The 11,458-nt window shown below is 40.5% G+C and overlaps 1 protein-coding gene across 1 annotated transcript; it reads right to left on the bottom strand.

The window, feature by feature from the left end:
* Positions 1-8,213: 8,213 nt before the first annotated feature.
* Positions 8,214-11,044, bottom strand: LOC147438678 (pentatricopeptide repeat-containing protein At4g21300-like). Its single transcript, XM_086484689.1, has one exon. It carries the CDS (start codon positions 10,785-10,787, stop codon positions 8,514-8,516), a length of 2,274 nt encoding a protein of 757 aa, XP_086340815.1. The 5' UTR covers positions 10,788-11,044; the 3' UTR covers positions 8,214-8,513.
* Positions 11,045-11,458: the final 414 nt, after the last annotated feature.

The raw sequence follows: 11,458 nt of genomic DNA on the forward strand, positions 1-11,458 counted from the left end.
TCGCAAGTATTTTATAAGAATTATAACCTTGAAAGTGCCAAGTGGATACCAGAGAAGATACAAGTTTTTTTTCTTTACTTGAGGTTCATCCTTTGGCTGATTACTCTGGTATTTCATACTTGAGATTTGCTATTTGACAATTCATTCAATGGTAATTTGATGCTAAGAATCACTCTTTGACTATTAGTCTGTGGTATTTGATACTTGAGCTCCACTAACAAAGATCTCTTTCTAAGTTGCATTATATGTAAACGTTTAAACATATTATACACGTTTAATGGTCGTATAATACATTTGGCCCAAAAAAACGAACGTATAATACAATAACATGTCACTGAAATTGTTCTCCTATATTATTTCTCTGCACTTCGATCAAAGAAAACTTTGATTGAAGGATTCCTAGTATATAAAGTGCCACTGTTGCTCTCCCAGCACCATTTGACACAAACAAATATTATTTTATTTTGAAAGAGTGATCCTCTCTCTTTCAATTAGAAATTTGAAAAAATAAATTAAATTAGAAAAGAAGACTTAGGTTAATTATAGATTTTATATTTAAATTTTGCTTATTATAATTTATAGTAGAATTTGTTTTTTGTTTATAATTTTAAATCTAATAATTTTTGGATAATTTCAAAAACTAGAACTTTGCTCTTTTTGTGTTCGAGTTTTCTCACACTTAAAGAGGAGAAGATTAGGACTTGAAGCCGTTTATCAATGTGTTGAAGTATCACACTTGAAGATGGATATGTTTCATAAATAGACATATTTTCCTTTGTGCTAGAGTAAATATTAACTCGCACTTGCGATAATCATTTGTTTTACGTTTATTTCGAATGTTATTGCAAAAGACAAAGCTAATACTTTTAATGTAAAAATTATAGGCTTAAAGTTTTTGCTTGAGAGACTAGAAACTTTACTTGAGTATGCACATGCGCGGGATATAAATTAATGTTTATGGTTTCTATTTATTCAAATTTGAATTATAGGATTATACAGTCGATTATAGGTCTAATTCGATATTATTCGAGAATACAATGTATAATACCGTATAATACATATAATTTTCATTATACGACCGTATAAGTGCAACCTAAATCTCTTTCAATTTTGTAGATATTTGGATATGTTGCACTTACCTTTTTGGTTTCCTCTTTTCATGATATTATGATGAGCAGCGCGAAGTTTCCTTACTTGATTCAATATTTATTGTGTGGAGATCTGGTTCATCTCCACACAAATTTTAAAGATTCCCAGTTTTTTCCATTTTTTCCAACTGAGGGTAGTTACTTCCCTATCGAGGAGGACTGTTATTACTTTTGGATATCACTTTTGCTTATATTCTATTCTAAAAAACCATTCAAAAGAAGCAATGTAAATAGAACTCTCCTTTATGCAAAGAAACAATTGTTTTTCTATTGGGGAGGACTATTATCACTATTATTACTTTTAGAAAATTTATCAATTTCACTTATTTAATGAATTGAAGTTGTGTTGAAAGTGTTGGAAAATGATCAAGAAGCTAACACTTACACTTTTAGATTTTGATTTATGCTAATTAATTTAAATTTATGGACTCTCCTAGGGTATTAAACTTGGAATCACATTGTCAATTCTTATATAGAAAGGACATATCTATGACAGAACTAGTTGCTTAATTAAAGTAAAAAATCATCCTTGGATGTGAAGAAAGGGTGGGGAAAGGTGATAGATAGCTAATACTTAATATAATAGATATTTGATGAAGCATGATAGAAAAATGAGATAAAGCATTATCCCAAAAGGTCCCATTTGTGGATATATGCTATTTTCTATCTACTATCCTTCTATCTTTTTTGAAAACCTTCACAATTGCATTGATGAAATTTTGAGAAGAAAATTCAATAGTTCTATTATTGTGCCTATATCGCTCTATGCTAACAAAGATGATCGAAAAAGATTTATTGCATAGAACTATGGTCTCATACATGATTTCACACCTACCCTTCCCTTTCTCTATGTTATTAGAAAATTCCTACGTGGTTTTACATTATATTCTTTCTATCCCTACACTCTAGGTGGTATCCCATTAGGGGCTTTTTTTATTGTGCTATTAATTCCCATGCAGCTTATGCCCATCAGCAATGGGAAGCACATACATCCAATATCAACAATTTAAATGATGGCTAGCCAATAGTAAAATATGTTTGGGCATTATTGTAATGCATTCAATTGCTTATACATGGTGGTAGCAAGCTATACTACTAAAACCTTAATGCATCAACACCATCACAAAATAATATCTCATTTGGATTTTCCATGGGTTTTGTTTTATTGATACATTTTGTCCCCACACGCGCACGCACACACACACACACACACACAAAGGTACAAGTACCAATCTCTGGTATTGGTTTGGACCCTTCAAATAGCAAGGAAACTCCACTTCTTTCGTGGATGCTCTCCCTAAAATTGATAGCTGGCCTTGGGATTTAGGCCTCATAAAATTCCCCTCTTAGGGGGGGCCGTGAATATTTTCTCCTCCTTGAGAAGCAGACCATGCAATAAGTCCTTTTCTCTCCCCCACTCTCTGCGCAACACTCGTCTCGGTCGCTATACTCTACTCTCGACCATTCTCAAGAGCGCGCGCGTGCGCACACACCCACCACACCACACAAACAACCCCCCCCCCCCCCTCTCCTTGGATTAATGTTGGCGGCTGTCGATGGAGTATACTCTCATGATAACGGATTGGTCACAATTCTCTGTGAATATGGCTCCTCAAAACATGTACCAAACCCAATATTTATAACCAGGTGAGGGGTTAACCCCTCACTTAGCCTTGGTGCTTGCGTTTTTTGTGTGGGTAACTGATCTATGGGTTGCTTGGGGGATTATGACACCTGGATCATAAGGGGTGGTGGCCTTCTGATCAATAATCATATATATGCTATTTCCTTTTAAAAAAATGGGTCTATATCTATAAATACTTTCATAAATATTTGGGATGAACAAACTTCTCAAAACAATAAAGAACCAGAATACATAAACACTTTGGATAGTAGTTTTAAGTTGAAAAAATTGTAAGTTGGACATGGATAACAACTGATATAGTCCATTGACACCTGTAAAACACATCCAAGGCTAACATATCTGTTGTTTTGTTTGGATGGATGCAGGTGAGGACTCTATCCTTTCTTGGAGTTTTTTTTGGCTTGAATCAAATGACTGTCCATGACATTGGTGGCTCTTACTACTGTTTAAGACATAGTTCTTTGATCAGTTATTGTATTTTTACACTAGAATGAGATCTCATTTTTATAGCCATGTACATAAATAATTCTAAGACTGAGTTGTTTTTGTACTAATTATTGTCACTTTTCTAAATCCAGTTGTCTTTTGAGCTGAAAAGTTCTTTTATGTATTATTATATAAGTAAAACAGCTACATACGTGTCCTATACATAAGGTTTTTCCAACTCTTTGGGAAAACCGAGACACTGGCTTTGGAAACTAGCTCAAATCATAGTTCTAAGTTGGACCCACTTGTTGGGATTCAGGCCAACTGGCCGGACATCCCACTTACTAGTTGGCCTGAATCCCACTTACTACTAACCCATCTACTAACTTAACCATATATACACTTATTCTTTAATAAAAAGAGAATAAGGAGCTGAACATGATAACGTTGCTCTGCGCTCTACCCATCAGCAGGTCTCTCTCTCCCTGCCCTTGCACTTGCACTCGCACACGCTTCCCACGACACCTTCCACTGGTATCAGAGCAAGGTTTGTGCTTGCCATTTTCGCATCCGCGCGCGCGCACTTTCAAAAGTGCAAACAGGTTTTCGATTTCAGCATCAGCAAATTCAACGTTCCGGGAGCGTTTCACGTAGGTTTCCTGTAGTTTTACCCCCCTTTTGAAGTTGTTCGTGTAGTTGAAAGCTTCATCCGAGCTACGCTTCAGGAGTTGTATTTTTCAACTCCACTTTTGCTACAGGTACAGGTACATGACACATGTGCAGGTTGTTCAGAGACTATTTTGGGATTGTATATAGCCGTTTTATGGCTATTATGTGCTATTGAGACGATGTTTATGGGCTGATTAGGAGCACTTTTCGGCATCGACATTGTCTCGAGTTTTTCACGCATCCATCTCCTGACAGGTTCTTGCATACATACAGGAGATCCAGGTTTCTTACAAGTTGCAGTGTCTTGCATCAACACATATTTTCAGTGGGAGTACTTGATGCACATATGCATTGTTTTGGCACTTTTGATAGTGCTTGAGCTCTTTTGAGAGCGGTTTTACTCCCTGCAGGGATTTATTTACTGCGTGCACATTTTGTTTGGCGCCTGTTTGAGCGCGTATACTGCACCTTGCAGTATTGTTGACAGTGGATGTACGTTGAGTTGCGAAAAGTGTCATATGTACCTTTTGTGGAGCTGATTCGGCTTGTTTCTGGTAGTCCTGACTGTTTCTAAGACTCGGTTCAGAGGCCCTTTCTGAGACTGGGTTGGTTTCTTGTCTGCATAACCTTTTGTGAGGGTCGATAGCGTGAGGTTTTCTTGAGCTGGGGGATTCTCGAATGTTGAGATCCTTTCAATGATACAGGCTGCTGAAGTACCCCTTTTTTCGTGGTCTCGCCTTAGAACATGTACAGAGAGGGCTAGGTGTATTTGACGCCGTGTTTGCAGTTTTGGGTCAGCTTTTGACTTTTTTATGCACAATTAGTGGTTGATGTGTGTGTCTTATGCTTTGAGAGCATACTTTTGATGCGTTACTGATCTCTTGTGACAGTTTTGGATTAAGCGTCTGTCAGTTTTTTTGGGAAAATTGCCGAATTTTTCCCAGAATTACTAGTGTTTATTGCCATATTATCTTTAGCTTGCAGCTATGTCATCTAGCAGTGAACATGATATTTACATTATCCGGAAATTTGATGGGACGAATTTTTCTATCTAGAAAGAGTAGATTCAAGATGTTCTCATACAAAAAGGCCAGCTGGATCCTATCATGGAGCGCCCAGAGGGCGAGTATACATATGTTGAGTGGGAGAGACTTTATGCTAAGGCCAAATCTACCCTCCATTTGCATTTGTCCGAATTTGTGTACTTTACTATAGTTGGAGAAAGAACTGCTAGAGATGTATGGGATAAGTTGTGTTCCAGTTATGAGAACAAAAGTGCCACTAATAAGGTTTTCTTGATGAAGCTGTTTGACCTTCGTATGAAGGAAGAGGGCACTATTTCTACTCACATTAATGAGTTACAATATCATTTTCACTCAGTTGACCACTCAGGGTTTGGTCTTCGATGAGAAAATCAGATGTATCTTCTTGCTATGCACTTTACCCTCTTCTTGGGATACGTTTTGTACTGTGATTAGCAACTCAGCACCTGGTACTGTTCTTGTGTACAATGATGTCCTTGGGAGTCTGTTTATCGAGGAGATTCGCAGGAAATCTCTCGAAGGCAAGAAGGATGGTGATGTGTATGTTGCTAGTGATAGACAGAGGGGTCGCACTCAAAGTCGTGCCAAAAGCAAGGAACGTGGGGGCTCACGCAGTAAGTCTCTGGGTTCGCGTAATGTTGAGTGCTATCACTGCCATAAAAAAGGGCATGTGAAGAAGGATTGCAGGAAATGGCAGCACAGCAAGAAGGATAAACAATCCGGTGACACTTCTAAGTCTGATGATTCAAACAAGGGCAAAGCAAAGTTAGAGGAGATCAATGTGCTAGATTCTTCAAATGCTCCTATTATAGAGACTCTTCCAGCGGTTGTTATGTCACTTACCTCTGACGTATTGTTCTTCACAACAGATCTACTTGTCAAGGCTCTTGTTACAGAGGATGCGTAATATGCACAGAATTGGATTGTAGATTTTGGTGCGAGTTTCCACGTGACACCACATAGAGAGTGATTCTCTACATATTCTCACTCTTGTGGCAAAGTGAAACTTGGTGATGCTTATGAACTAGACATTGAGGGTGTCGAAAACATCAAATTGCATCTAAGGAATGACACGCACTTTACTTTATGTAACGTCAGACATGTGCCCAAGTTGACTAAAAGCTTGTTTAAAGTTGGTTAGCTTGATGATTTGGGCTGCAACATCACATTTTGCAATGGTTCCTGGATAGTACGCAAAGGTAATCTTGTTGTACTCAGAGGTCAGAAGCATGGTACCTTGTATTCCATGCATATGTCAAATGTTGGTCATGATTACATAGATATAGCCGAGTTGCCGTCTACTGAGTTGTGGCATTGCCGGCTAGGTCATATTAGCCAAAAAAGATGCTAATACGGACAAAAGAAATCACAATGATATTGTTAGTCACAGGCTGCTGAGAGAAATTCAGATGAAATCACCTACGCTTTCCTCCTGAAGGTATGTGGCATCATGCAAGACACCGATATGGGAAAAGAATTCACAATCATACTGTGTGCCAGGGGCTGTTGAAAGAAAACATCGTCCTTGGCAATGCCCTGGATCATGTATGACAAATGTCGTCTACTCAAAATGCACAAAAGTGCTTGAGGAGTTTCTTGTCTGGGATGCTTTCTCGTGCAGATTTTTGGCTACCGGATATACCCAACATGGGTAGAGCCAAGAAGCCTTGGGCTGTTATCAGAGGATGCAAAGTGAGGGCATCTCTCCAAATGTAATTATCTACGCTTGGATTTTGAAGGCATATGGCACTACGCAAGACACTAACATGGGCAAAAGAATTCACGATAATATTGTTAGTCAAGGGTTGTTCAAAGAAAATGTCGTGCTTGGCAATGCGTTAGTCAACATGTATGCCAAATGTGGTACACTTTAGAAAGCACAGAAATTGCTTGAGGAGCTACCTTTCCGGGAATTCACGATGATATTGGTAGTTAAGGGTTGTTCGTGCTTGGCACTGCTTGGCCGATCTGTATGCTAAATGTGGTGTCCTTCAGAAAGCATAAAAAGTGCTTGAGGAGCTACTATCTGGCATGATGTCTCTTGGAATTCATTGATTCAAGGATATGCCGAATGGAGGCAAGGCCAAGAATCTATGGGCTGTTTTTAGTAGATGCAAAGCTAGGGCATCTCTCTAGATGCAATCACTTATGTTTGCATCTTGAAGGCATGTGCCACCACTCAAGATGTTGATACAGGCAAAAGAATTCACGATGAGATTGTTAGTCAAGGGTTGTTGAAAGAAAACATAGATGAAATTACCTACGCTTCATCTTGAAGGAGTGTGGCACTACGCAAGACATTGATATGTGCAAAAGAATTCATGATCGTCTTGTTAGTCAAGGGTTCGTGAGAGAAAATGTCTTGCTTGGCAATGCCTTGGTGGACATGTATGCCAAATGTATACTTCAGAAATCATAGAAAATGCTTGAGGAGTTGCTTGCCTTGTATGCCCTCTCTTGAAGTGTTTTAATTGTGGGATATGCTCAATAGGGGCAGTGCTAGGAAGCTCTGGACTGCTTTCAAAGGATGCAAAGAAAGTCCATCTCTCCATATGCAATTACCTACGCTTGCATTTTGAAGGCATGTGGCACTATGCAAGACACTAAATATCCACAAAGAATTCATGATGAAGGGCTGTTGAAAGAAAACGTTGTGCTTGGCAATGCCTTGGTCGATATGTATAGAGTGGTGTCCTTCAAAAAGCACAGAAAGTGCTTGAGAAGGTACTTGTCCGGGATGTTGTCTCTTGGAATTCATTGATTGCACAATATGTCAACAAACGCGATTAAAACTGAGAAGCTCTGGGCTGTTTTCAACAGATGCAAGCGAGGGCATGACTCCAGATGCGATCACTTACGCTTGCATCTTGAAGGCGTGTGGCACCACTCATGATGCCAATTCGGGCACAAGAATTCACCATTATCTACGTTAACCACGGGCTACCCAAAGAAAACGTAGATGAAATCACATACGCTTTCGTCTAAGGCATGTGGCACTACACAAGACACTGATATGGGCAAAAGAATTCATTATCATTTTATTTCAGTTCTCTCTCACACAAAAAGGCAATTGTTAATCGAACATCAAGGAGAGAGAGGGAGATACAACCCGGAGAGGGAGAGAGAGAGAGAGAGAGAGGGAAAATTGAAATCCCTTGGCTTCCACTCCTCCCTTCTGGAACGCTCCTTGCAATAGCTTGTGCCACATGGCACATGGCAGTGCAAGGAGCATTAGTAATACAGTAAAACAATGTGGTCTTATCTTCAGACGGCAAGGAAATGAACTCAAACCATATGGTTACTTCAATGGACACAAATTAATTAAACATGCAGCCCATATGATACTTTGCTAACTTTTAAGTGAACTTACGGCATGGTGCCTCACCCATATAGTTTGGATGATTGGAGAACATTACATGAAGACAATACGGAGTTTCTTGCAGGATAGCTTTGGAGTCGCCCTGCTGTACGTGATCCTTGAAGGGACGTAGGAACAAATTAGCATCTAGCCCCCTGCTTTAAATTTCAAGACATCTCTAGCTTTAACTTCAGCCTGAACCACATGGACCCACCTATATAGCTCTAAAATGTTATTCTCTTCATTTCTTCCCTGATTTTTGACACTTCATCCCACATACCAGCAAGGGCATAAATGTTTGACAACACCACATAAGCCTGGGCACATCCAGAATCAAGGCACAGAATACATTTACAAGCATACCTTCCCATTTCAACATCTCCATGAATCCTGCATGCATCCAGCAATACCATCCACACTACGGCATCGAGTGCTATTGGCATGCTCAATAGCAAACTCTTTGCCCCTAGCAAATCACCAGCACGAGCTAGCAAATCAACTATGCATGCGACATGATTTGCTGTTACAAACTCACAACAGATGGTATTCATTAGGAAAAAGTAGTAGCATCCCTCCTGCAAGAGCCCTGCACGGCTACACGAGGAGAGAACTGCACCGAAGGTCACTGTATCAGGCTTTACACCATCGTCTACCATCTGTACAAACAGGCTCAATGAATCTTTGCAAAGGCCTTGCAGAGCACATCCAGCAATTATTGCTGTCCAAGCAACCAGTTGTCGCTCATCTATGCTGTTGAACACTTGAAAGGCATCATTAATAGCTCCACATTTGGCATACATGTCGACCAAAGCACTCCCTACCGAAACAGACGACTCGCAAGCACTCAAGATGACAAGCCTGTGTATCTCCATGCCCCATTCTAAAGCAGGCAGAGTCGCACAAACTTTGAGGACACTACTATAGGTTATGTGATCAGGTACGGCATGCTCTTGCAGCATGAGCTCAAACAAGGACAAGACGTCTTCTTGACGCCCATGTTGGATACTTGCAACTATTACCATATTCCACGACACAACATCACGGGTGTTCATTTTGGAAAGTGCATGATATGCATCCTCTAAGCTCCCGCACTCCACATAAAGCTCAAGAACTGTGTTACCTACAAACAAATCAGACAAAAATGTCATCTCCATGGCTAACACACGATTCCCCCTCCTTTGGTCGGGGATTGGTGAACTAAGGCATGCTTTAAGCACGCTAATAGTTGTTGCCTTATCAGGAAAATTCCCTTCTACTAGAAATTGCTCAAAGAGAGCAAAGCTTTTCTCTGGAGCCCCACTCTGAGCGCAGCCCATAATCATTGCATTCCATGTGATACGGTCCTTCCCAGGAAACTCCCCAAACATGCGTGATGCATCACTGTAGCAGCCACATTTCATGTACATCTCAATGAGTGCACAATTAGCAGCAACATCTAGTTCCAAGCCAATATTCATTAGTTGAAAATGTATGCATCGGCCATGTTCTATAGTGGCAAGATGTGCACAAGCCTTCAAAATTGAAGAGAAGGTGAGTTCATCTGGCTTATACCCTTTTTCCGTCATTGTTACAAATAGGAAAAATGCTTCTGAAGCGAGCCCTTCGTCTACATACGCTGCAATCATAACATTCCATGTGGCTGTATCCTTTCGAGACATTCTATTGAACACTGCACATGCAGAATCCAAGTATCCACCTTTTGCATACATGTGCATAAGCGTATTCAACAATGAGAGCGCAGATTCAAAGCAGCTCTCAAAAATCTGTACATGTATTTTCTTACCATTGACTAGCAACGAACAACCAGTGCATGCTTTTAAAGCAAGCATAAATGTTATGTCGTTTGGTTGTATGCCTATCTTTTGCATTTGTAGATAGTATGCAAAAGTTTCTTCATGAAGCCCTTGCTGGAAACATCCAGTCATGATGACGTTCCAAGAAATGATGTCTACTTTGCGAAGCTGGCAGAAGACCTGCCGTGCACTATCTACATGCCAGCACTTGGCATACATGTCCATGATTGTATTGGCGATGAATACATCGGATTCAAACCCACTGATAATAACATGTGCATGCACTGTCATGCCTGCTATCAAGGACCCGAGGGAAATAAAAGCTTTTAGAACCGCAAGGAAAACATATTTGTCCAGTGTCAAACCCAATTCACAAATTCGCTGATATAGATGAATGGCCTCTTCAGGTTCACCATGGTCAGCATAGGCAGAAATGACCGCTGTCCAAGAGAACAAATTGCTTTTGGCCAGGTTTTCGAAAACATAACGGGCATCCGGTAAGCAACCACATTTGGCATACATGTGGATGAGAGTATTTCCAAGAAAAAGACCAGAATCAAAGCCCATCTCATGCAAAGCGCAATGGAGAAGCATGCCTTGAACAAGGTCTTTTGATTTGGTGCAGTCCTGCAATAAGCGGGCAAATTTGTGGTATGAAGCTCTGGAGCATTCATGCATGGAAGTAAGGAGGGGGCATTTCATCATCTTCTGTTGAGATGGAGATCAAATGCAAACAGAGAGTCCTTCCAAGCGTTTGCCATAATAAGGTAGAGAGTGTGACATGTAGGAGTGGCTCCGCAGATGGAATTAGAGGTCTCCACCGTAGCGCGGATCCGGCTTCCTTCCATGGTGATGTACGCCTCAGCAAAACTCTCTCGACGGTGTAGTGGGAGGCACCTCGGGTCCTCGTCGCTCGACAACTCTGTAGCCTTACTTAGCTAAGGACAATGGTTGTAAATTGCTGGAAAGGGCGGTTATTAACAAGAATCTAGTAAGATGCCCACTTTGGAATGAAGCACAAAAGAAAGGGAAAGGGAAAGGGAAAGGGAAAGGGAAAGGGAGGTTTGGTGTGGACGTGGCAAGGAGCCAAGCACAAGGAGGGATGGAGAGTATGTTGGTCCATGTGCAGAGCACGAAAGACAATGAAATGAGTGGAGAAATATCTCTCTCAAGCCGGTGTAGCTAAAGGATCATCGCGTGTGTGGTTTTTCAAGCTAGCGTTGGTAGGGTGGGGAAATATCTATCCTGCAACCTTTTTTTGAGAACAAACAATCCCTCTTTGTTGCTACCATGATCACCTATAGGCACAAAGGCTTGACTCAAGGGGGTTAGCAGTAGATGAATCCATAGAGGAAGAAGGACATAGAGGAGGGGGA

This window comes from Adiantum capillus-veneris, chromosome 16 (assembly GCF_014529385.1).
Source record: "Adiantum capillus-veneris isolate H3 chromosome 16, ASM1452938v2, whole genome shotgun sequence".
In the NCBI taxonomy this organism is placed as follows: domain Eukaryota; kingdom Viridiplantae; phylum Streptophyta; class Polypodiopsida; order Polypodiales; family Pteridaceae; genus Adiantum; species Adiantum capillus-veneris.